This window comes from Epinephelus fuscoguttatus, linkage group LG12 (genome assembly GCF_011397635.1).
Source record: "Epinephelus fuscoguttatus linkage group LG12, E.fuscoguttatus.final_Chr_v1".
Lineage (NCBI taxonomy): Eukaryota > Metazoa > Chordata > Actinopteri > Perciformes > Serranidae > Epinephelus > Epinephelus fuscoguttatus.
Window position 1 is genome coordinate 41748720 of NC_064763.1, and position 27317 is coordinate 41776036.

General features: G+C 39.2%; 1 protein-coding gene and 1 long non-coding RNA gene across 2 annotated transcripts in view; one reads left to right on the forward strand and one right to left on the reverse strand.

Moving 5' to 3' along the window:
- The window catches only part of LOC125897785 (uncharacterized), a 181063-nt gene that overhangs the window by 51052 nt on the left and 102694 nt on the right, over window positions 1-27317 (forward strand). Inside the window, exon 2 of the long non-coding RNA XR_007450522.1 lies at window positions 18327-18356. This is a non-coding gene — a long non-coding RNA (uncharacterized LOC125897785). The remainder of the gene's footprint in view (window positions 1-18326; window positions 18357-27317) is intronic.
- On the reverse strand, window positions 3940-21246 carry timd4 (T cell immunoglobulin and mucin domain containing 4). Its single transcript, XM_049591173.1, has 8 exons — window positions 20942-21246; window positions 20224-20402; window positions 19983-20145; window positions 18987-19064; window positions 14687-14766; window positions 12278-12389; window positions 10633-10666; window positions 3940-8308 (listed from the first exon to the last, which is right to left on the reverse strand). Exons 1-8 carry the CDS (start codon window positions 21009-21011, stop codon window positions 8224-8226), a joined length of 801 nt encoding a protein of 266 aa, XP_049447130.1. The 5' UTR covers window positions 21012-21246; the 3' UTR covers window positions 3940-8223.

Consider the following 27317-nt stretch of genomic DNA (forward strand, 5'->3'; position numbering starts at 1 on the left):
ACACAGTTCTCCCATATTCAGCCTGATATGTCTGAAATCTGTGAAAAATGTCCACTAGAATCTAAGATACAGCTAAAACTTAAAGATGGCGACGTGCATAGACGCAGCGGTTCATTGCTCTCTCTTTTGGTGCTTCATATGGCTGTTTCTGTACGTGTGTTGTTACTCTTTCTGACAACATGCTGTTTTGCGAACAACATCTACAGCCGGTACGATCTCCTAAATGTTTTCATAAGCTCTTTTGTTTTTTACTTTTACTTGAACTGAGGAGGTTACATTCAATTTTGTTGCACATATACGGCAATAAAGATATTCTATGCTATTCTGTGAACTTGACACTGATCTCCAAACTGATATCAAAGTTCACTTCAGTTCTTTTTACATCGCAGAGTTTCAGTCAACATGTGTTGATCACAGACTTGCAGTCCCCTCCAACAATGACTTGCAGTCCCCTCCAACAATGACTAAAATGTGACCAAACTAATAAACATTTTCATCTCAAGACTCAGACTAAATTTAAAATAGCTGTCAAAATTAAAACTGATAGATTGCGTTTAATTTCAGACCACAGCACATGACGAGGAAATTCATCAGCAGCGCAACTGAAACAGCTTTAGATTTTCAACCTCACTAATACGTTGTCAACATGTAGCATTTAAGGAGGTTAACTATTAAAGTATTATGAAACAAGAATTAGGAAGCTAACCTAGTCCGCCATCCTTCCGTCACTAGGACACTACTTCCCTGGCAGGAGAGCGGACTGCAGCTCAGACCTTATCTGCTGTAGCAACTCAAATTCAGTCACCGTAAACCACGGTGCCGGAATTCACAGCGAGCTGGTGGCCAGCGGCAGCACTGGGTATAACCTGTGTAACAGCAGCAACAGAAAGTTTGCTGATCCAGTGGTGAATTAGGGTGGCCAACAGGGCTGTCCAGTGTCAGACCCCCGTGCTTGGTGTTGCTCGGGCTGAATTTGAGTTGCTACGACACACTAAGTGAAGGTCCGTCTCTGCTGCCGTCGCAAAATGCAAATAACGGAGATGCAGCATGTGTGGAGTCTGTGTTGTGGTGGATATTGGTCGTTTATTGATGTTAGCTGACTCCATTTCCTAGCTAACGTTAGCTACTGTTGTACACTGTAGGGCTGTAGCAAACCTGAAGAGAGGCAAAACACTCAGGAACATGTATAACGTCACATCCTTGGAGTTCCTCAAAAAATTCAGCCTGAGTCTGTTACACAGGCGTCAGTCCACAGGCTGTAACAGGCAACCCAGGAATTGGGGGAAGGTCTCGGCTTTTAAGTTACAATCTTTTCACCCACTGACAATAAAAAATAGTTAACACAAGTAAAACTACCTAACATTTAAATACAGTCCCCTCAAAAACTACCGGAAGTCAAGGCCATTTCCTTTGTTTTTTGTTGTACACTGAAGACATCTGGGTTTCAGATCAAGAGATAAACATGAAGCAAGAGTTCAGAAAATCAGTGTGTGAATGTCAGTATGTAAGAACCTCCACAACCAACTTCACCCATCATCAGAAAACCTACAAAGAAAGGAACATGAATGTGTCTTTTTAGCTAATTTATTATCTTATCAGGTCATCGAACATTAGCTTTAATTTCATGACTTGAGTTGATTCTCACCACAGTAATTTGAGTTTTGCTTGTGACTGGCCTGTGTGACCTTATCTCACCTCTGAATATTTACCTCTGAAGGCGGATTTATACTTGTGCGTCAGCTCTACGCAGAGTTTACACCGTACCCTACGCATGTGGCCTACACCGTTTGAGCATTGATACTTGTGCGGTGGTGTGTCATGGTGCCTCTCTGGGCACAGTGTTCATGTGCGCGTGCTTGCTTTCGCTGGTCTCACGCTGGTGGAGCCTGGACCACAATGTTTTTGTTGCCATTTGCGGAGCCTGGGCTGCCTACAGAGACCGGACTTTTTCACAGCATATTCCGAGGACATGTAGCTAACGGATCGTGAGGAGATGTTTGCTGTATGTGACAAAAACTTTTCAAGCTTAGGAAGACTTAGAGAGCCTTTAAAGTAAATCAAAGCTTTGTTTCCACTGAGGGAAATGGTTTCAGCTTACAGAAACAGACAGGAGGTCTGCGTCGCCACAACATGTAGTTACATTTTAGGGGAGGTGTACGTCAGGCTACAGCGTAGGGTACGGCATCGTTTGACACAGAAGTATAAATCCTGTTTGAGATGGAGTGGAGTAGAAGTATAACGTAACACAAACTGTAAATACTAAAGTATAAGTCCCTCAAATTTGTTATTATGTGCACAATACTGTAACCACCAGGCTGAGGGAAGGAAGGTGACAGTGACACTGTGAGGACTCATCTGCCTTTTGTGGACAAAACACAAGTCCCCATAATGTAAATCGTTAAATTTTAAGATGAAGATTCAGGTTAAGGTTAAGTGTGTTTGTGTATGTGTTGTAGCAGCGCCCTCCCCTCCAGCTTCTCTAAACACGGAGGTGAACACACACCTCAGGCAGTGATTGTCTTAAACTAATATGTGACAATCATAGTGTGGGTGGTGTTTGTGTTGCCCTGCAGACAGTGTGTAGTGACAGTCCAGTCAGTCTAACTCATAAAAAGGGCCCAACCCAGGAGAAACTGCAATGTGCCATAGTTTTTATTGATCCCAATACCCTGCTGCATCATGTATTACAAATATACTGTCGTGGATTTAGTGGACTGGTTTTTTTTCAAGGTCAGAAGCAAAATTTTAAGGCTCTACAGTGACATGGTCTGGGTAAAATAGTGTTAATCCAACATATTTGGCATCTTTACGGAAGTTCTGTAGGCCGATCTTTTCTAATAAACACTTTTTTCAGAAGATGGTCTGATGTATTACACTGAATTTGGGGCTCTGATACTGAACATCCAATTTTTTGCCAAATGTTTCACTTACAGTTTCTGCCATGCTGCTCCTAGGGGCGTCTAAACTGGGTATAAATGTTTCCTCATAGACTCATGTTTAGTATCTTCAACGCCATCATTCGTTGTAAGTTGTAAGTGTTGTATGTTACGATCGTAGCCCAGGGGCATGGGTGCAGATCCTGGGGGGGACGGGGAGGGGGGACATGGGACAGGAAGGGAAGATGATGAGGAGAAATGGGAATCTGTGAGAGGCGAGAGATGAGAACGTGAGTGGACATAACATGCCTGAGACCCTGAAACTAGAAGTAGCATTAACTAACAGCGAAGCAGTGAAAGGGAGGGTGATGGCTGGCTCCATGTACTACTGGCTGTTTAAGAGAAATAAACAGTAAAGGTAAGCACATGATTCTCTTTGTAGTGCTTTTTGAATGACTTGGTGATGGTGATGAGCCTCTATGAAATCGTGAAATATGCTGGTAATCTCAAGTGCTCTGTGGGCATGATTTGCACACGTGCAATTAAAAAAAAATCACAACTGATTGTGTCCCCCCCAAACTTGTCATCAGATCTGCACCCATGCCCAGGGGAGATGAAGGGTTGGGTTGGTGAGGAGATTCGGAGTGTGTGTGTGGGCTGACTGGTTCTGTAGGCAACTTTAACTGCTTTACTCTTATTTTTTCATTCACTTGCAAAAGCAATATGGAACACTGTGCCTCATGATGATGTGCCAAAAAGAGACCCCATGGGTTCTTAAGGGGGATTTACTCTTGTGTAGCAAACCCTACGCACGTGGCCTACACCGTTTGAGCATTTATACTTGTGCGGTGGTGTGTCTGTGTCACTCTGCAGTTACGCCTCCAAAACACTAGTCGGCGGTGGAGGTTTCTGTGAAGTGCTGTCAAGTTAAAATGCATCAAACACACAATAACACACATTAAACATGGCTTAATAGAGACAGTTTCAAACACCAGTACTCAAATCAGCTTCACTATAACTCGCAGCATTCACAGACAAACACTTGTCTTTATTTTGACACATTTTCCCCACAAATACAACATGCTAACGTTATTAGCACAAGTCTATGGCATTTTACATTGTATAAATTAGCCTAGTAGCCAGCAAACTTTTCCTCTTCTGATATGAAGCCAGGGACAACAGCAACATTTAACAAAGGTAACATTACATAATTCGGCTCCATTACAACTCACAAGGTTCACTGACAAAACATTTGTCTTATACTAAACACATTCTCCAAATAAATATAGCATGCTAACGTTATTAGCACAAGCCTATGGCATTTTACACTGCATAAATTAGCCAAGCGACGAGCAGAGATTTCCTTTGCTCATATGAAGCCAGGATAAATCACACACAAGACAAGGCTTTATTGTCTTCACAATTTATTGTTTCTTATCTGTGAAATTAAAGTTAAAAGCTTTGTTCCCACTGAGGGAAATAAACAGGAGGTCTGCATTGCCGTGGCGTGTACATTTCTGGAGAGGTGCACGCCAGGCTACGGTGTCGGCACAGAACCTTTGCCTTTCCAACAGCATTGATTCAAGGCAGAAGTATAAATTTTTTAAAATGGAGCGGCCCTCCACCAACTACCCTGGAGATAAGGAAAGACATCCGGGGCAATAGTGGAGATGTACTTCAGTTACATTCAAAAACAATATAGGGTGTCAGTGGTGATTGTGTTTAATAAGTAAAGCAGCATAAATCTGTATCAGTTTAAGTGCTATCAGTTTTTCTGCTGCCCCTGTCCACAGCAGTACGTCACTGAGGCTCTGGCGGTACTCCTGTCTGCCTCTCCAAACTGGGGGTAAGCTAACTGCCATCTACTGTATGTACACTGACTCCAGATAGGCCTACCTTAAACAACCCTGCTTCAAAATACCAGCACTACCACTTGAAATTTTAATGTTTACTCAGTTCTTACATTACACAAGTTGTTCGGTGCTCTCAGATGTTGAACTTTTGGATGGCACAAACCCAGAGTTCAAGTAATACCAGAGGAATATCTAACATGTAAAGTGTAGATGACTTCTTTAAATACATTTGAATAATGAAAATTGGCAAACTGACAGTTTAAGTTTAAACAGTGAGACTTTTTTGTTATTCAGGTTTTTAAAAGAAAAATGTGACTTTGTTGTGAATTATTGATTATTTTTATAGCGCTAACTGCCCACTTTCCAGTCTCCACTGGTTAGCTAATGTTAGCCTTGGCCACTCTGCACTGCGCACCAACCATTCTGGGTGGGAGTCACTGGCAATTATGCTGCATTCCAGGCAACCTGTAACTCGTGTTTTTACAACCTTCTACCCGTGAAAGTGCACTGCAACGGCAGTCAAACCCGTAACTTACCACCCGTGAACTCGTACCAGATCGATGCACTCCCAGTTACGCTTTTTGACGTCACACAGCCCTCTAAACCAATGACCTTACTCCTCTAAACAATGCAGTGTGCAGGTGATACACGGTGAGAAATAGACATAAAATAACCTTAATGTTAACACATTATTGGCAGCCACTCTAACAGCTAGTTTCCAGTGCAAGAATAAATCAATACAAAATACATTTCCAAACACACAGATAACGTAAAATAAAAAGTATAAAAGCATCTGTGACCTTATGCGCCTTTTCTCCTCCTCCGTTTCGCTCAAGTGAGCAAGGAAGTGGCACCTTTGGTGACAGAAGTGATCATAAACAAATATAAACCCCGCACAGTCCGCCATGTTGCTTTGAGAGTTTGGCGTGACTTGCCTGGTATGCTATGAAGTTGTGAGTTGTGACTCGAAGTGGTGACTTACAGGCTCGGAAACTTGCCTGGAACGCAGCATCAGGTTACCGCTGGGAGTGCCGTCCCTTCACCGGCACAGCACAACTGCAGAAACATGGTAGCCACCACCAGTCTCCCCCCAGGTTGCCCCGGTGACTAAGTGGCTTCATTTCAAGCCACAAAACCCACTTTAGCCTTGTGTTAGCACCGTTAGCAGTCCTGACACTGCTAATGGTGCTAACAGTAATGATATAGTTAACAATGCTAAAGGGGGTTTGCGGCTAAAAAACTGGCCCTCTTATTCACCAAGGCGACCTGTAGGGTTGGCACAATGTTTCCATAGCGACGCTGTTGAGTCAGGATGGCGTGACTAGCAATAATTGCTGAATGAGTGGCAAAGCTAGCTACCACCACACCGGGTTGATGATGCGCAGTGCAGTAGACTGACGAGTAGCAAGATTAAGTGTAATTATGTGTAAAGGGTCAAAAATATTCTCAATCCATCAAGATTATCTTTATATGTAAATATTTAGATGAATACATAAATGCTATGCTGTGATCCCATTTATACTGTATCTCCACATTTATGTGTCTGTGCAGTATATATCTTGATAGGTTACAGTGTGTTCATCATGTACCATGAAGTCAGATGTTTACTTTGTTTTTGCTGCTGTGTTTTATTGATACTGTTGGAGTTGTTTGTTTTTATATGGCGAAAAGCATAATATTAAAATAATGTTTTAAAGAAAAAACTTTAGATACAAGTTTCATTATTGTCATAATTCAGTGCCAGTATCATTTAAAGCAAACACAAAGTTAAATCCTCACTCTCATGTGTCAGGAAACAAACGGTAATCAAACTGAAAGAGGAGAAAAGAGTTTCTCAACATTTTTGTGGGTTTCAAAGTATTTGTTTTTTTCCCGACCTTGAAATTCTGAGTGTTTCAGTGGGAGGAACAAACAGGTTCATTCAGATCAGGCAGCACAAAGACAGTTGTTGGTATTTTAGTGGAAATGTAGACTTTGTGCTGAGAATATAATCGTTTGTAGAATATAATCTTTTTATTATAAAATGTCTCAGAACATCTGTTTATGTCAATCTAGTGATTTTATTAATAAGACCAAACTAAGTCAAAAATCCTCCTCCTCCTTGTTCAGTTTGTGTTGTTGGGTCATTTCGGAGGACAGGACGGTGGAGGGTGACGTACCTCCATCTTTCAAAATATTACTTAAAGAAATATTCTAAGTGTTGTCAGAGCAAATGGACTGAATCTATTTTACAGTGTAAGTCTACAGGGAAAAATTCTTTTTGGGCCCGTTGGCATCACATGACGGACCCTAGAGTTGTTAGACAGTTTCGCCTCTATGTCAGATTTGCTTTAAAGTCCGGTGCACTTCCTGAGAGCCTGGTGTCCATGATCGTGGTTGTCTTGTGGGAGGGACTCATGACAGAGAGGGAGGAGCTGCTGGAGGAGCGTGTGTTTTCAAATTCTGCCCTTAATATGCCTCCACACTGGGGATTGCTGTGGTCAGAAGTATTATGTTTTTGGGTCACCTCTCCACACATATGTACATCTCATCCTCCTGAACATGAGGGGATTTTTTTTTTTTTTTCAAATTTGGCACAAACATCCACTTGGCCTCAAGACTGAGTTGATAAGAATTAGGTGGTTGAATGTCAGAGGTCAAGGTCACTAAAACCTTGCGTCCGTCTCATTCTCTCTATAATGCCACAATCACCTTAAGGGAATTTCTTAAATTTGGCACAAACGTCCACTTGGACTCAATGCTGTACTGATTAGATTATACTGGTCAAAGGTCAAGTTCATTGTAACCTCGTCCATCTCATTCTCAGGAACACGATATTTAAAAAACACCTTAAAGAATTTTTTTTCAAATTTGGCACAAATTAACATTTGGACTTAATATTGAACTCATTACATTTTGGTGGTCAAAGGTCACTGTGGCCTTGCATTTCTGAATAACACCATGAGGGAATGTCTTCAATTTTGACACAAACGTCCACATGAAGTCAAGAATGATTCAATTTTTATGGTCAAAGGTCAAGGTCACTGTGACCTTGCATCCATCTTGTTGTCATGAACGCAATTTCTCAAGAATACATCAAGGCAATACCTTCAAATTTGGCACAAACATTCACTTGGACTCGAGAATGAATTGATAAGATTTTGATGGTCAAAGGTCAAGGTCAGTGTGACCTTGCATCAACCTTGTTCTCGTAAACTCAATATCTCAATAAGGCCTTGAAGGAGTTTTCTCCAAGTAGGCATAAACATCCACTTTAATAAATAAATCTAGTTTATTTTCCCGGTGCTTATGGAAGCACAGATGAAGGGAGATGTTAACATGTAGCTTACCCTAATTGTAATCGAGTATTTCACACACTGAATAAAACCTTCTGCAGACCACAAACATGTGGGATAAGAGTGTGTTTGATTTATTTAATTTGATTAAAACAAAATGTAGTTTCTGTGTTTTGTATCACAACAGTTTATGTGTGGTCCAGGTGTGAGCGAGGCTCTCTAGTCCAGGGTGTAGATGTTCTCCTGGACTGGTCGCCTCATCCGGATCTCATAGATGATGTGAGGAGGTTCTTCAGAGGAGAAACTGCAGGAGAACACAAAAGTTAAAACAGCAGCTCTCAGAGAGTCTTGGTAAGATTAGCATTTCAGTAACTTTATAGAGAGCGTTAGTGAAACCAGAACTTCTGTTCCAGAAGTAAGAAAACCTCATTCAGAATCCCACTGATAAAACTAATAACTATAAATCAAGGTTTGGAACAGAGATTGTGTCTTTTTTGAATCCTTACTAAACTGTCAGCAAACATTAATTTGAGCAAAAACTCCTGAATAGTAAACGTTTAACTTTGTGGAGATTTGATCCAGGTAGGGCGGCATGGTGGCGCAGTGGTCAGCATTGTTGCTTCACAGCAAGAGGGTTTCTGGTGGCGGAGCCCTTCTGTGTGGAGTTTGCATGTTCTCCCTGTGTCAGCGTGGGTTTCCTCCAGGTGCTCCAGCTTCCTCCCACAGGTTAATTGGTGACTCTAAATTGCCCGTAGGTGTGAATGTGAGCATGAATGGTTGTCTGTCTCTATGTGTAAGCCCTGTTTCTACCAAACACTTCCGGTATAGTACCTTTGGAACCAAAAGTAACCCTGTGGGCACGGTTGTTGTCACTCACTGCTCCGTCCAGCACTCGCTGTATTTCCTCATCAGCGGTGACACAGATGGAAGTCTGCACCTGGTTTATCGTCCACAGAACGAGGCTGCACGCCCACATTTTCACAACAAAATAGAACAGGCTGCCGTGAGAGTCTCTCTCCATGGGATATTTAAAAATAGCAGCTTTGTGCATTTAGTCCTTCTCAGGCAAGCTCAGGGGTTTAGTGTTGCTGTAGCCCACAGGAAGTGAGGATTAGAATATATGCATGTCACATAACCCGGTCGAAAGTAATATGTAATTTAAAATGCTTGAAGATCCACTCATTACTAAAAGTGTCTGTCATCCAAAAGAGACAATAAAAACTAAAATGATGGTCAAAGTTGTCACAGTAAAATTTAAGGTGTGCTGATGGATTCACATTGTCAACTCATGCATTGAGTAACATTACAAGTTAACGTTCCACCTTAAAAGTTGTTGGCCCAGTGAATTATTTTTCTCAGACTCCAGCTGCTACAGTTTACTAATAAAACTCTCCACAGTATGAACAGTGGTTACATGAGCCTCAAAACTAGACACAACTCAGCCCTGAGCAGAGTGACCGTCCTCTACTGACCAATCAGACTGCAGTGTTCACAGCTACACTTTTTAGTACCAGATCTGTGTGCTAGGTACCCCAACAGAGGGGGGACCAAACATGGGGACGCTAAGGAACCGTTCTATTGGTACGGCCGGAAACATAAAAAAAGCATACCGAGCTCAACCGTACTGGACTGCTTGGTGGAAATGAGGGTTACGTGTCAGCCCTGTGATAGTCTGGCGACCTGTCCAGGGTAGTCTGGGGCCGTTTAGTGGCCGTTTTGGTAAGCAACCGGAACCAGGGCGAGAGAGACAGCATCCGGAATTCGATGTATGCACCTTTCCGTCAAAATGAAAGCACCAAGCTAATAAAAATGCAGTGAAACTTTTTAATTTAAAGAATATAATTTACAAGAAAAGCCCCAAGCCATTAAGTTAACCTTTTTCTTTTATTGTATTTAATTGTATTAAAAGTTATTGTCTATTTCAGTTGTCTCTTTTATTTAATAGGCACTTGATCCTAGTTTTGTTCATTATACCTGTAGTTTGTAGATGCATTTTTTCGATAAAGTTTGGGGCAGTGGGGGCGGAAGAGAGAGGAAAACTGTGTGATGCTCACTATGTAGCATGCTCTATCTACCACAACAACAACACCACAACAACAACAATATGGTACTAAACCGGAGACAGAAATTGATGGTGTGCCAGAATTTGAAGTTTTACTTTGGTGAATTTGGTGAAATCCAGATCCACTCTCTAGACCGGAACCAGAATCCAGACAAAATTCAGAGTGAATGGAAACCAGGCTCTTTGCCGTACGTGAAGAGCCTGGTGACGTGAGGCTAGTCCAGGGTGTACTCCACCTGTCCCCCAGTGTCAGCGGAGATAGGCTCCAGCACCCATGCAGGATGAGGGGTTATGGATAAAGAATTAATTGATCCCGGCAGCTTTAAATCTAAAAACATTTACTCATGTTCTGTACTTAAGTTGAGGTAGACATTTTACTGATTATATTTAACATAGTTTTACTGAAGGGCCATTTTCAGTGGAGGATTTAACTCGGTGTTACTCCACTGCCAATCTCTTGGTGTTGAACATGTCTGATGTCCAACATGGTTTTATTCTTGTACTGTCTGGCCGTCTCTCTTCTGTTAATCAGTACAGCCTGCATCACTGGCCCATGTTGAACTCACCAGCCAGTCTTTAAGGCTCTTCTGTAAATTCCACCTGGAGAAAGAAAGATATGATTTACAAACTTATTAAATCTGCAGACTCTGTGTGGGTAGGTCAAAGGGGGTTTTCACGCTTTTCCCTATTTTCTGTCATATAAGTCATGTTACAGTGAACAATGTTCATATTAGAAAGTTTCAGAGTTTTAAATAACATAAACAAATGTACAAGTCATCTCTGCAAGTAAAAATCTCAGATTTCAGACCTTTTTGAATACTGAGATAAGTTGACCTCGTGACAGATGTCTATATGTTCATCTGTACCAGACACACTACTGTATTCCTATTGGAACACGTCCAATTACGCTGAGAACCTTTTATTGTCGATTTTCGACAGTATGCCGCTTTACTCTGTTATAGATATTCCTCAGCTGCAAGTACACTGATATATGTAGCTGTGTAGCCTACTAACTTATGGGAAACATGTAACCTTGATTGCCAATGTTGTTAATTTCTCCCTGATTTCAGATCAGATTCCTGCTGGAACATGTCTGGTTGTGTGAAGAAGCTTTTATTTGTGATTTTCAACGATAGAAAGTGTTCCTTTACTCTGTTGCAGTCATTGTTTGGCTGCACGTACACTGCTTCATGTAGCTACATGCTAACGTTCCGGGAAACATGTAAACTTGCTTGCTGATGTTGTTAATTTCTCACAGATTTCAGATTGTATTTCTGTTGGAACATGTCCAGTTGTGTTTCAAAGTTTTTATTGGGGATCTATAATTGTAGAAAGTTTGACCATACACAGTCATTCCCCAGCTGCAAGTACACTGCTTCATGTAGCTGTATGCTAACATCAGGGAAACATGTAACCGTGTTTCCAGATGTTCTTAATGTCTCCCTGATTTCGGATCTGATTCCTGCTGGAACATGTCCAGTTGTGTTTAGAAGCTTTTATTGTTGAATGTCAGCAGTCGAAAGTGCTACTCTACTCTGTTACAGTCATTGTTTGGCTGTACACTGCTACAGGTAGCTACATGCTAACGTCAGGAAAATATTTAATCTTAGTTACTGATGTTGGTAGTTCCCTCCAAATTTCGCATCATATTCCTGCTGGAACATGTCCAGTGTTGTGTTGTTTCAGTGTAAAAAAAAATGAAATGTTGCTTTACTCTGTAACAGTCAAGTTCACTGCTACATGTAGCTACATGCTAACGTCAGGGAAATTTGTAATCTTGGTTTTCAGTGTTAATCTCTCCCTGATTTCAGATCAGATTCCTGCTGTAACATGCGTTTATTGCAGCTTTATTTATTTCATTTTATTGTTGATTTTCAGTGGAAGAAAGTGCTGCTTTGCTCTAATTCCCTAGCTGCTAACCAATCAGAGCAAACTGAGCTTTTTGGGGAGGGGGGCTTAAAGACACAGGCATTAAAACGGAGATTCTCAGACAGCAGGTGAATTCAGGTGTTTGAGCACAGACAGTATGAGGAGAATAAGGTGTTTTCTGAACGCTAAAGCATGTAAACATGTTCTAGTGGAAACTCAAGTTACAACAAACTAAATGAGCAGAACAGGTCCCTTTAAGTACTTAAGTTACAAATAGTTTGAAACAAAGCAAGACAGTTAAAAATATTCTGGGCTATATTGTATGAACAAGAGGAAACGTACGTTTGAAGGCCAGAAAGAGAAAAACTCCCGCCAAGATCAGCAACACAGTGAGAGAAAGAGACAGGACGGGAACATTGATCTGAAGGGACAGAGACGGCAGAGACTCCTCCACCTGACATAAGAGAGAGACAGAGAGTTATAATCCTTAAAATGTTGATAATATCAAAGATTATGGCAGATATTCAACATGACAACAGAAAGAAATAAACAGGAGAATAAAACCCTGTAAAAGCTCTGAGTCTGTATTAGTCTCCATTAAAAGTCAGAGTGTGCTAAATGATCTGTTAGCACTTCCTATTTGCACATCGATGAACAGACAACTGTCACTGGATTACTTTGATACTGAAGAAAACTTAAAAACATAATTCATCGGCAAGTTCTGCAGCCTCTTTTTTCTATGATACTTAAGTGGATTACGACTGTATGGACCCTTTTAGGACAGACGTCACAATGACATCATTTTATTATCTGGAGGTGCAGCTGCCTCTCCCCCACAGGGCTGTAGGCTACATAGGAGTCTTAAAATGTGTTTGTCTTGTTGTGTTATTGGAGCCAGAATGGCAACTATGGTTAAATGTGATAAGACCAAAGGACTGGACGGAGGCCATCATCAAAAATGCTCACATGTGCAGCACACACTTCATATCAGGTTAGGGAAAAAGTATTTCCTGTTGTAGGGATGAATAAGGTTATGTGTATTAAGGGTTATCATGTCCACCTCATCAGAAACTGGGGAGGGATTAAGAGGAAGATTGGATTTCTCTGCAACGCTAACTTTTTAGCACATTAGCTAACGTTAGCTTCCATAGCAAAACAAACAAGTGTGCTCCTCCTTTGTAAGATTGGCACAGTAATCAACCACAAACCAGATATAATTTCAGTGGACAAGAGCAGCACGGTAAAATTAGGACAATAGGAATACCGGAAACAGTAATGTAAACATCATCAGCATTCAAAGGTAAAATATTTTAATTTTTTGTTGCCCTCCTCGGTGGAACATACAACCAGATGTTAGGTAGTGCCCTTACACAAGGTGAAAACACTGGTGATCGGAACAATTACCAGACATTAGCAGAAAAAATAATAATTTAAACAAGAAATACTAAATAATTTTATTTAATATATTTTATTCAAGCCTTTAAAAACAATACAGTGTCACCATAGCAACATACTGCATGCATGTATAGTTTTACCATCACGTAAATTTTCCTAAACTTAACCTACGTAACTTTACTTTCAGTTCAATTCAGTTCAGTTTTATTTTCAAAGCCCAATATCACAAATCACAATTTGCCTCAGCGGGCTATATTTAACCTACCTAACTTTACTGAAGTTAACCTACGTAAATTTACTTTTCTAAAGCTATTCTACGTAACTTTACTTTCCTATACTTAACCTACATAACTTTAGTTTCCTACAACCAACCTACGCAACTTTACTTTTCTAAACTTAATCTATGTAACTTTACTAAACCTAACCTACCTATCTTTACTTTATACCTAACCTACGTAACTTTACTTTTCTAAACCTAACCTACATAACTTTACTAAACCTAACCTACATTACTTTCCTAAACCTAGGTACATAACTTTTCTTTCCTACAGCTAACCTACATAATTGTACTTTTCTAAACCTAACATACATAACTTTACGAAACCTAACCTACGTAACTTAACTTTCATACACCTATCTTTTAGTTTTACCATACAGAAGGTTTTTTTTCCATCTGCCTTCTACTGTCTGAATCCATGTGAATGTAGCATTTTGCTAAGCTAACCATCTGCTGGCTGTAGCTTCATATTTTGCATACAGACATGAGTGGTATTATTGCCTTTGTTAACATGCACACTAATAATACACTATTATTCCAAATATGATAATATTTAGAATTTTGTACAGGTGATTAAAAAAAGCATATTTCTGAACTAGGTCTTATTCCGAATGTAGCATTTTTTTTTTTTTTTTGTTAAGATGTGGGATATGCTGATGTCTGGATATGTAAACTGCAATGTTTTGTGCATGGAAACGCAGTCAGTCTGAATATCTGACTCTCAGGTACAAAGATAAGAAGAGGAAGAATTCACATATGTTTGAAACATTTGTGTATTTTCCTAAATGAATGTATGTTTAATGGGGTCGTCCCCATGTTCCCAGGGTCTGATGTCTCTTGACATGAACTAACATTGTCAGATATTTGTAAGGGTTATTTTCACAGTTCAGAATGCTAAAGAACAAAGTCAGATCAAAGTTTCAAATGCGGTTTGAATGGTAACAATTCGCTCAGCCACATCAGTGACTAAAGAAAAAAAAGGAACACCATCTTCCTCAACAGTTTGAGGGCGAAGCCTTCAGGGAGTAAAACATCAGTCGGCTGAAAGCTGAAGGTGATTTCAAGGTGTGGTTACTCACAGTGATGGTGTCGGAGCGCAGCAGGGTGGAATTCCTCCTCAGAAGGTCCAGCTGAGACGACAGCAGGGATTTCCAGTTTACTATGGAAACAGAAAGACATTCAACGTCTCATAATTCCAAAGCCCCAGTAGTCTGAAAAATGACCAAAACCCATTGGTCCATCAGACGAACTTGCTCTGAAGGTCAGTGTTTTTTTGGGGAAAATAGACTACATATTCACCCAAACAGAAACACGCAGCTAATTATCACCGGGTTGGTTAGGCTCAGACAGAAGAGAGGATTATTGGGACTGATCTTCCCTTCATCCAGGACCTGTACCGGTTGAGGGTCAGGAAACGGGCAGGAAACATCAGTGTAGACTCCTCACTATGGGGTGCCGTTTGTAAAGTGTCTCACGCCGAAAATAACATCAACATTTTGCCACATTTAGCTTCAAACAATGTTTAAAAAAGTGTTGTGAATTTTTTAACGTCACCTTTTACCACATTTACAGCAATATTTGTTAACTTAGAAATATATTAATACTTAAATCTAAATATTAAATGTGACACCTAAATGTTAAATGTTAAATCTAAATATTAAATCTAAATATAAATATAAATGTTAAATCTAAATGCTAAATATAAATATAAATGTTAAATCTAAATATTAAATCTAAATCTAAATCTAAATGTTAAATCTAAATGCTAAATATAAATCTAAATGTTAAATGTTAAATCTAAATGTTCTGGGTGAAACTAAATATTTAGCTAATATGCAAATTCACACTGCCGGTCACCGGAAGTACCAAAATAAAAGCTCGAGATGTACACGTCAAATAAAATTTCTCCAAACATGTTTCTTGTTATTTTAGGTAGTTATTATCACGCTAATGTATGTTCAAGTGTTCATTTCCCCCCGATAAGTTGGTTTTAATTCGTTATTTGATTCTATAAACACAGTCTGACCATCTCGAGCTTTTATTTTGGTACTTCCTGTGACCGGCAGTGTGAATTTGCATATTAGCTAAATATTTAGTTTCACCCAGAACATTTAGATTTAACATTTATATTTATATTTAGATTTAATATTTACATTTAACATTTATATTTATATTTAGCATTTAGATTTAACATTTAGATGTAGATTTAGATTTAATATTTAGATTTAACATTTATATTTATATTTACCATTTAGATTTAGATTTAATATTTAGATTTAACATTTAACATTAAGGTGTCACATTTAATATTTAGATTTAACATTTAATATATTTCTAAGTTAACAAATATTGCTGTAAATGTGGTAAAAGGTGACGTTAAAAAATTCACAACACTTTTTTAAACATTGTTTGAAGCTAAATGTGGCAAAATGTTGATTTTCAGCGTGAGCCACTTTACAAACGGCACCCCATACCTCACACCCCGGACACAACCTGTTTAAACTCCTCCCCTCCATTAGGCACTACAGAGCACTGTTCACCAAAACCACTGTCACAAAGACAGTTTCTTCCCCCAGGCTGTCGCTCTGATGAACTCCTAACAGTCACAGATATATACTATATTTGTATATTGTATATTCTGTATATTCCACTTCTTGCCTATATTTGAGTATTGAGTATTTCTGTCAATTCTGGTACATTGAGAGCAAGTCTACCGGAGTCAAATTCCTTTTATGTACACATGAACTTGGCGAATAAAGCTGATTCTGATTGAGTCTGATTCTTTTGCCTATAAAATTGGAAAGTCCAATGATGTGTTTCTGCATAATAACTAACCATGTGCTTCGCTTTAGTAGAGTGACTATTCCGTATTATCAGAGAAACAGTCCTTTAGAACAGTAAACATTTGTATTTGAGATACGAGGCTGTCGGGACAAATGGTTTTTGGTCCAACGGGACATTTTTCAGACTACTGTGGCTTTTGAAATATTACCTGTCAGAACAATGTTCTGGCAACTTTGACACACCAACAGTACTACTGAACAGTGTTTGTATCAGAATTAGTAGAATCAGTGGAATTTGTAAGTGAGCTTCTGACAAACAGGGGGACAGATAATGAAACTACATGCAGCATTTAAAAGGGAACTCTGGTGTTTTTCAACCTGGACCCTATCTGTGTATGTTTTTGTGCCCAAGTGTCTCATTGGAGCAGCAGTTTTTGAAATTGATCCAGTATTGACAGAGAACGCTGCAGCTGTGAAACAGCCTGTAAAGTAACCGCTCAGGGCACATTCACGCTGCAAATTTACATCCTTAAAAATGTTTGTTTGCCACTGACAGGCTCGGATTATTATTCTGAGTATCTGACAATATTATGGAGAGGATGCAGAAATTAAACATTTTTTTGTACCTTTCGCTTGTTAAGTTCTGTTTGGTGTCTCCAAGTCTGGCTAAAGAATTTGCATTCTTAAATCTTGCAGCCTTTTTTCACATTGATGAAATCCATTAAATATTTAGCCATGACATTAAAAATAAGATAGGACTTATGTACTCCTACACAACAAACCAGACACTCCTCTCTCCAACTCTCACTAACGTTTCCACCTTTTTCTTCGTGCAACAGGTCACCTCTCACGACAACTGACCTATGGCTAAGCCCCGCCCTCAAACGCGATGAGCCAATCACAGTGCGTATAGCCATTCCCATACACTGGGACATTCTCTGCCTGGACGTCCATTGAAATGCATTACAGAAAGTCAGTTTGTTGGGTTTTATGAGCTTTTTCTGAGATTTGAAGTTTAAAAATGGTCAAACGGTGTGCATGGGGTACATGCAACTCTGACACAAGGTATCCTGAGAGGCTGGGCGACCAGGTGTATTTTTACACTTTAAACCACATCTCAAGCGAGAAAAGTGTCTCCTTTGGATAAAGTTGTGTGGTAACGTTAGACCACAACATCAACTCAACGTGAATAAGATTAACAATGATGTCTACATCTGTTCTAAGGTAAGTCAACATTGTGTTTGAGGCAACATATTGTCACTTTGCTGGAAAGAAATATAAAGTTATCTTTAACATCTCTAGCTAACGTTAGCTAAAGTTAGCCTAACGTTAGCTCCTAGCTGCGTTGTTCATCATGTCACCTTGTTTGCTGGGAGTTCATTAGCCTATTTTGTTCTAGTTTTGTACTTTGGTGATGGTACATCATTGTTAGCTGTTGTCCAAAGGGCTCTAGTTAAACTAACGTTAACTTCTGGAGCTTAGCTTCATTAACTTATCTGTAATGGCAGAGATAACAAAGGTTGGCAAACGTTATGCTGAATGATTCAGTGTAAATACTGTAGCACCAAACTAACGGAGAGACACTCTTGGTAAAGATGGTAAAAAGGCCGTTATCCTTTTCTCATATTCTGAGCCAAAAACCTTAACTTCAGTGGCACTTTAACTTGTTGTCTTTGATGGTGACGGCAACCAGATGCGGTTCACAAGCGTACACTGTGACCTGTAAATTTTGGCTTGTAATTTAAGCTTTTCATCGACCTTCTCAACAATAAAATGATGAATATATCCCTCCAATGTGTAGTTTAGGCCCTTTTGGTTACTTCTCAATGACATCTGATCGTTATGTCCCCAAAAATCATCAACTGCCTCCTGTGAAATGCCGTGTACTGTGACACCTGCCATAGCGCCGGTCACTGAATGTTAATAATTTGTCCAGGTGAGTGGAGGGGGCGTGGCTTAGCCATAGGTCAATTCAGAATGAGACTTATCCTTCAGCGAGACTTGGGCGCAAAACAAACCGGAACAAGTCAAATATTCAGAAAAAAACATGTAATCTTTCTGTAAGATCCTTCCACTGTCAGTGCTAGATGGTGGCAGAAACAAACACTTGTAGTGGACGTAAATTGACAGGGCGCACCTGTCCGGAGTGGTTACATTGCAGACTCGTTCAGTGCTCTCTGTCGATACTGGACCAAAAATTGTTGTTCCCACGAGTCACTTAGTCCCAAAAACCTGGGAAATTAGGGTCCAGGTTCAAAAATTCCAAAGTTCCCCTTTAATATAACTTTTTTTTAATGTGCAAAGTTTCCTTCAGTCCTGACAGGATGATTACAAATGCAACACATCAGTCAGAGAGACCTCAAACTTCTCTTCCCTGCTTACCATCCTGAGTAACATCTCATTTCATATGTACTACTCCACTCATGGCTCTGACGATGTTACTTGTAAAAAACGACTTATCAATGAACCCAGTTCATCATCAGTACAGGTATTATCCAGGATCACCAGCGTTAGGCTCAGTGAGGCCAGGTGACCCAGAGAGAGACAGACTTTATGGTTCAGGCCTCTGTGAGCAGCAGGTACATGAGTGGCTCACCTGTAGTGGCCGACGGCTCCGTCACTTGACTGGTAGTTGTTGACGTGGTTGTGGTTGGTGGAGAACTGGTGACCGGAGCTGAGAAGTTAAAAAAAAAGACAGATTAAACCACAGATCTGATTTTATCAGATTTACAGATTACAGGTCTTTACACGCATATGGATATTTTTAAAAACTGAGATTTTCCTCCAGAAAAAGCTGAGAAAAATGCATTTTTGTCAAAGACAGTCATTTTCAAGTATAAAATCAATTTCACAACACGTTCGGTGTTCTGTTGTCTCCATCTCCTCTGTGGTTGTCTTGTCCGTCTGTCACTGTCACCGTCATAGTCACCTTGTTTCGTCCCATCAGACTTGTTTGTTTCTTCGTCCAAATCAGATTCCGAATGTTGATCAAAACAGGAAGTGTCCGAGTCTAAGTCCATCAACGTTTCCATGGCTTGTGCAACCGTAAACTTCCGTCAGCACCGGGATCTTGGTGCGATTTACCAGCGTGCTGTTATATTTCACAAGATGTGTAACAGCGCCCCCTATCTTATAACAGAGAAAGGAGGGATTGCCAGAATATCTCGTCAATGGCGTTAACCAACGGTTAAGTTAATCACAAATTCACTCCGCTCGGCGCTCTGCTGCTCCATCTCCACAGACAGAGTGTCCAGAGTGCGCTCTGCCACTCTGAGAGTGCGCTGCTCTGGATAACCCAACGCTACATTCAGACAGCGCTCCCAATTTATCAGCGCTCCAGTTTGTGTCAGAGTGCGCTCCCACACTCACAATGAGTGTTTCTGAACGCACCACTCACATCATCTTCCTCCATCGTCTAAAACAAGACAACACAACTTGTTAGCTAGCGCTAGCTAATGTCTGTGGAGAACTGTTTTGCCTCCAGCTAAGCCCCGCCCACCAGAATACATCACACTGATTACAGTGTAAGGGTCTACTGTCTGAAGAAAAACTGTGAAGCTGCTCTTTAATTGTCAAGTGTGGCTCTGCTCACCTCTGACCACCCTCAGGTTCATGATCACCTTCTTGTCGTTGAAGATCCCGTCGATGTCCACCCTGCAGCAGTACGGCCCGCTGTCCGTCCGCCTCACGTTCAGGATGTCCAGGTCCAGTTGTCCGTCCAAGACATCCCCCGTCAGCCGGTATCGGTCCGACACCTGCAGCACCGGGGTCAGATCACCATCAGTATCTCTACACACGGTTTGTTTTAAGTCAGTGTGAAGGTGAAGCCTGACCTTTGAGATGACACCGTGCTCGTCCGTCTGCACCAGGATGTTGCTGCACCAGAAGGTCCCGCAGCCGCGACCCCAGCAGACCCGACTCAGACCGAACCGCTTCACCGAGTACTGACAGGACAGAGAGGCCACGCCCCCCTCCGCCACTTTAAAACAGGACACAGATGAAAACTGTCCACCTGCAGCAGAGAGGCCAGAGTCAGGGTAAAAGATATGTTCGCTACGTGTTCGTGTGCACGCCAACAGACCAAAACAGAGCGGCTTGTTTGGTACTAATCCGACACTGTACACCAGTACAGAGGTATTAAAAACAGTTAGGTATTATCAAAATATACGTTGTAATTATATACCTTAAACAAACATAAGTGAAAGAATTCATTCTGCAGAATAATATATATTAATTTACTGTATTATAATTATTGATGCCTTATTGTGTTCGTCACTTTAATGTTGCAGCTCATTTTATGACTTTATAAACTGCAGATTTGTTTCTTCAATAATAAAATATCATTTTTTATTGATTATATTTTGTATCAATAATCTGAATCTGTAAGTCACTAAAGCTGTCTGAGAAGCAGTGGAGGAGAAGTATAACGTATGAGAAGACTTACAGAGGAGTAAAAATACTTCATATTTGCATTCAAGCATATTATAGAGTAAATGTACTCGATTACATTCCACCACTGCCGTGTTGTGATGTCAGCAGGTTGCATCTCACCTGACAGGACGAAGAGGAAGATGATGAAGGTCTGAGGCGTTGGACAGCGGCGAGGCGAGACGGCAGCCATCCTGTGAGTGTGTGTGCGTGTGTGTTCATTGTCCAGTTAGACGACACAGTGTGTCTCTGTGACGGAGCTGAGGGAGGGGTCAGAGACACACACTGTGTGTTTGTGTGTGTGTGTGTGACGTCTCGATGATGAAGTCTTCATTGATTCTTTAATGTCATGAAAAACTAAAGTGGTTTTTTAAATTTTAGTGAGTTTCAGTCGGCTGAAAAGACTGAAAAGGATTTGATTTCTCCAGTAATATATTTGATATGCATATATACTATACGCTACAAAAACAATAAACAAAATTTTACAAGACTAAAAATTACAACAAGAAAATGTTAAAGAAATCATTAAATAAGAGTTAATAGAGCAAAATTAAATAATATAAAAAAAACAATAGACAAAATGTAAAATTGCAATAAAGTAAATACAATTTATTAAAACTTACAATAAAGTGTGATAAAATTGATAAAAAATAATAAAACAAAATCAATATGAAATAAAATAGAACAAATAAAATTCTGCAAAAATAAAAATTACAATGAAACAATAAAATGTTTAAGTTAATTATGTCTAAAAGGCAATAGAACAAAAATAAATTTATAATTAAAAAACAAAAACAACAAATTGAATTTCTAAGACTAACAATTTTTCAACAATAAAATGTTACTGTAAAAAAATTTATAAAAATAATAATAAAACAATACAGAAATTCAAAGTAATATTTTAATAAAAGCCGATTGAGGAAAATCGATGAAAAATAAAAATGCAAAATAATTTAATAAAAGAATAAAAATTACAATAAAACATCAAAATTAAAAATATATATATTATTAAAGGCCAATAAAAGAAAATTCATAAAAAATAAAATAAAATAAATAGAACATTTTTATGACTAAAAATAAAATGTTATGTTGTTTAAGTGATTAATAAAAGTCTATAGATTAAAATAAAATATTACGAAATGAAAATGAAAATAAAAATTAAACATGAATAAGAAGAAATACAGTTTCTTAAAAAAGTTTAAGATTCATAGACATGTAAAACTTTAAAATGAATTCTTTAAGATGCAGTTTGTCAGTGCAGTGTCAGAGACAGTGAAGCTCTGAAGATGTGTTTGTCTGTTGTTTGTAAATGTGAGCGCAGCACTGCTCCTGACCTCCATCAGTTTATGTCTTGTTGACTCGTGCAGACTCAGTGACATTCATAAACACAATAATCCAAATTAAATTCATTCATTCATATTATGTCTCCATTTATTTCGTGGACATATGGAACATGGAAAGTTTTTGGAGGATTTTAAGGTTTAAAATTAAAAGTTTCTGTTTTCTGATGAATGTCAAGAAAACAAATAAACGACTATAAGAGTGTGAAAAGACGATCAGTTTCCACTGATGGAAGGAAATACTGGAGTACAAAAGGACTTTGTCTCTGTAACACACACACACACACACACACACACACACACACACTGACACTGGCTGTGTGGAGACGTCGCAGAAACACAGAGGACTCATTATTCACATCAAATATTTCTGTTTTCACTCCCCTACGTCTCCGTTTCTCCCAAACTGACTATTTGGGAGGTTTAAAAATAATTAAACCAAAAACCGTTTGACTTTGATTAAATGACATTCATGTATCGGAGCCTCGACGACTCCTGGTGATCAGGAAGCAGAATTTTTACACCTTTGGAGACATTAAGGTTTACATTTTTTTTTTTAATTAAAGAAGAAGAAATATAAAGGAAAAAGTTAATATGCATAATGATTTTTTTGATTTTTTTCTGTCACAAGATGAAAACAATGGAAAAATTTTTAAAGAACTGTCTGAAAATTAGATGCAGTACTTATCAATAATCCCTACGTGTCAATTTACAATACTCATAAATATACAATACTTAGGCCTATCAATATTTAATACTGTCAGTAATCAGTATACCCTACTTCATCAATATACTATACTTAATATACAATACTCATCAATATACAGCACTTATAAATATACTATAATGAGACCTATCAATATTCAATATACCCTATCAATCAATAGACAGTACTAAACAATAGACAATACTTACAAATATACTTGTCAATGCAAATGCATTGACAAATGCTAATTTGCATTTCTATGCTGATGACACAATTATTTACTGCTGTGGATCAACTCTTGTTCAGGCCATTGAATCCCTGCAGAAAGCCTTTGTTGCTGTCCAGCACTCATTACTTCAGCTGAAACTTGTTCTCAATGCAGACAAGACTAAGCTTATGCTGTTCTCTAATTCTAGGAAGAGGCCATAAATTATCCCCTCAGTGACCACTCTCGAGGGAAATGAAATAGAGGTGGTTCATGAGTATAAATACCTGGGTGTTGTGATTGATGCCTCCCTCACTTTCAAGCCACATATAGAGAAATTAGTGAAGAAGCTGAGGATAAAACTGGGTTTTTACTTTCGAAATAAGCTATGTTTTTCTTTTAATGCAAAAAAGCGACTTGTTGCTGCTACCTTTTTACCAGTGTTGGATTATGGAGATATTTTATATATGAATGCGTCTGCTAAATGTCTTCATATGGTTGACACTGTCTATCACGCTTCTCTGAGGTTCATTACTAATTGTAAACCATTGACACACCACTGTGAGTTATACTCTCGGGTTGGATGGGCTGCTCTGGCCACCCGAAGGCTCAGTCATTGGTATACTTTTATATATAAGGCATTACTTGGTCTACTGCCTTCCTACATTTGTTCCTTAATTGCACAGAGAAGTGCTGGTCCTTACTCCTTTCGTTCGCAAGACTACTTGTTGCTTTCTGTTCCATATGCCCGTACTGAACTGGGTAAAAAGGCTTTTGTCTACTCTGCACCTTCAGCATGGAATATGTTGCAAAATGACTGGAAACTAACAGGGTTAATTTCTTTGAGCAGCTTTAAATCCAAACTAAGAATACTTGAGGCCGACTCCACTACATGTACTTGTTTTTCATAATCTGCTTGTAATTCAATACTATTTGTTTGTGTTTTATCTGTGTAATTTGTAACTGTGCTTCATACTTGCTGCTGCCTATCTTGGCCAGGTCTCCCTTGAAAAAGAGGTTGTTAATCTCAATGGGATCTTCCTGGTTAAATAAAGGTTATTAATAATAATAATAATAATTATCAATATCACCTACTTATCAATACACAATACTTAAAAAATGTATGATACTAAGGCCTATCAGTATACAATACCTATCAATATACCCTACTTATCAATATACCCTATCAATCAATAAACAGTACTAATCAATCTAACCTACTTATCAATACACAATACTAAAAAAATGTATGATACTAAGGCCTATCAATATACGATACCTATCAATATACAACACTTGGAAATATGCGGTACTCATCAATACACCCTACTTCTTAATATATGAAAATTAGGTCTATTAATATACAGTACTTATCAATATACAATACTTAGGCCTATCAATATATACGACACCTATCAATATACAGTGGTGGAAAAAAGTTTTCGGACACCCTTAAAATTTTACACAATCTCAAATATTATCATGAAATATTTGTGGAAAAATCTTTTTTGTGTTTCAAAAGGTGTGGCTGCATTAGACAGATACAAACAAATACAAATTATATTTTTTTGTTTATTGTTTACAAGAAAAACTAACAAAACTAAATTCTTGACAGTTTCAATATGTCAGTTCTCAACATTGTCGGTATCAAAGTCAACAAATAACAGAGAATGTGTTCAAAACTGAACAAAAAATAAATAAACCATCACATCATCAAATTAATATTTAGTAGTCCTGCCATTGGCACGTAGTAGAGCTCTAATCCTGGCTGGCATGTTCCCCACGAGCCTTTCACACTGTTGAGGGGTAATCTTGTCCCATTCTTCTTGAATTACTGCTTTTAATTCTTCTAAATTCTTTGGTTTATGCTTTGAAACAGACCTTTTGATAATCCACCACAGATTTTCAATGGGGCTCATGTCCGGGGATTGAGCTGGCCACTCTAAGACCTGGATACTGTGCTCCTGCAGCCAAGTTCTACTGGCCTTGGATGTGTGGCAAGGGGCATTATCTTGTTGAAACATCCAGTTTTTACCTCGACGGAACAGTGCACGCGCAGAAGGGAGCATGTGGGTTTGGAGAATGGTACAATACTTGGTAGAGTTCAATGTGCCATCACAGACAGTGAGATGACCAACACCAGCAGCACTCATGCATCCCCAAACCATGATACTGCCTCCACCATGCTTGACAGTAGGTACTGTACATGCTGGAGATAATGCTTCGCCTGGCCTTCTGCGTACCCTCACATTAGTAGGAGGAAGATAAAGCTGGAAACTGGACTCATCTGACCACAAAATCTTCTTCCAGTTCCTGGCTGTCCAGTTCTTGTGTGCCTGGGCCCAACGACGCCGGGCTAACCTCTGTCTCTCATTGATCAGGGGCTTCTTGATAGCCTTGTAGGACCTTAAGCCGTGATCTAAAAGTCGGCCACGTACAGTGCGGGTGGAACACTGGACACCAGTTTGGTTTGACCACTGCTGCTGAAGCTCCTGTGATGTCATTCGGCGGTTTTGCCTGCACATGCGGATCAGGATGCGGTCATTTCTTGCTGAAGAAACCCTTGGGCGCCCAGATCTTGGTTTGTCTTCCAAGCTGTTGGTTCGTCTGTATTTCTGCAGAGTGTATCCAACTGCTGAAGGACTGCATCTGCACTTCCTGGCTATCTGGTGCCAGCTGTACCCTTCCTGGCTGAGAATCTTCATCTTCAGGCGTGTTTCCTGCGTTAGGTTCCTTGTTTGAGCCATTTTTGTGTCTGAAGAACTTTCAAATGTGCTGGCTTTATGTAGACACGAAGCTTGGCAACAAAAATTGTGTCTTTTAATAAAAAGAACGACCTTCATCACTGGTACCAAAATGACCCAATACTCAAAATTTCTTATGTATTTTTATGGAACCAATCAATTTTAAGTTTTTAATGGCTTTTTTAGGATTTATTTAGTATTTTGGCTGTGACTGTACTAAAAGAAATTGCACTTGAAGACCTAAGAGTGATACTTAATGCAATATTTCACAAATGCATGGGGTGTCCGAAAACTTTTTTCCACCACTGTATGATATTGATCAGTACAGGTTTAACCGCTGAGAAATACTAAAAGTATAAATGTGAGAAATAATAATTATTAAAAAGCTGAATGAGTGAATGTGGATGCATGAAATATAATTTCTCTCACGATGTGAAGGAGCTAAAGACAATATTGATCCAGAGGACAAATATTAGAGATCAAACAGGGAGAGAAGCTGCAGGATAAAAACATGACAGCACAGTGTTTGATCACATCAGAGAGGAGAACATGACTCACACGGCGCAGACACGTCTCATGTTTCATGTGTTCACCGTCACGGACGTCTGAAATCAACACGGGGAGAAACTGTACGACATGTGGATGCTGCAACAAGTTCAGATTGGGAAGACAGAGTGTGGACGTACGAGACACGTTTCAGTATATCAATACAGAGCTCATTAACTGTGGCGGGAACATGTCGGTAAAACTGAGACTCTGAGGAACAGGAAGACGTTAGAATAAAAAATAAAATGTGTTTGTGGTGCACAATAAAGTACATGAACTGACGAACTGTAAATGTGTGTGTGTGTGTGTGTGTGTGTGTGTGTGTGTGTGTGTGTGTGTAATGAGAAAGATTTAAACAGGTTATAAAACACCAAGTGAAATTATACGTAAAGGTTTAAAGAGTTTCAACATCTGTCTGATGAACTGTGATCACGTGTGTCTCATGTTTCCTTCAGGGCCAACTGTTGTAACTTCAGTGACCCTCTGACTTCTCCTGCAGCGCCATCATCAGGTCAACGTGTGAATGTGTCAAATGATCAAATACCTGCAGAGCTGATGACCTTCAGCCTCAGCTGGACGACTCTCTGACCTTTGACCTTTAATTCAAACCAAGAAAAACTCCTCAAAAAACTCTTTAACCTGGACACACAGGAAGTAGATGTTGTGTGAACAGGATGAACCGACACAGTGAGAATGGACAATCAATCAAAACTTAAAAATACTACTAGAAATAATAATAATATTAATAATATAAAGAAGAAGAGCACCACCACTACTAACACATAAAAACTATGGCTAATTAAAATAATAAAAGTACTTGTAATAATTAAAGATAAGAATAAAAGTGTTACTACTACTAAAATAAAGTGCCATTAACAACATTAATAAAAATAGTACTACTCATAAATTAAAGTACTTATAATAGGTCAAGAATAAAAGCTCTACTATTACTAAAAAA

Excerpts from the sequence above, each read along its gene's own strand:
- timd4 (XM_049591173.1), bottom strand. The coding sequence starts at position 21,011 with ATGGCTGCCGTCTCGCCTCGCCGCTGTCCAACGCCTCAGACCTTCATC. Across the intron at positions 12,390-14,686 it reads TGCGCTCCGACACCATCACT|GTGGAGGAGTCTCTGCCGTC; the intron begins GTGAGTAACCAC and ends CTCTTATGTCAG. Across the intron at positions 8,309-10,632 it reads AGAGCCTTAAAGACTGGCTG|TTTCTCCTCTGAAGAACCTC; the intron begins GTGAGTTCAACA and ends GTTCTCCTGCAG.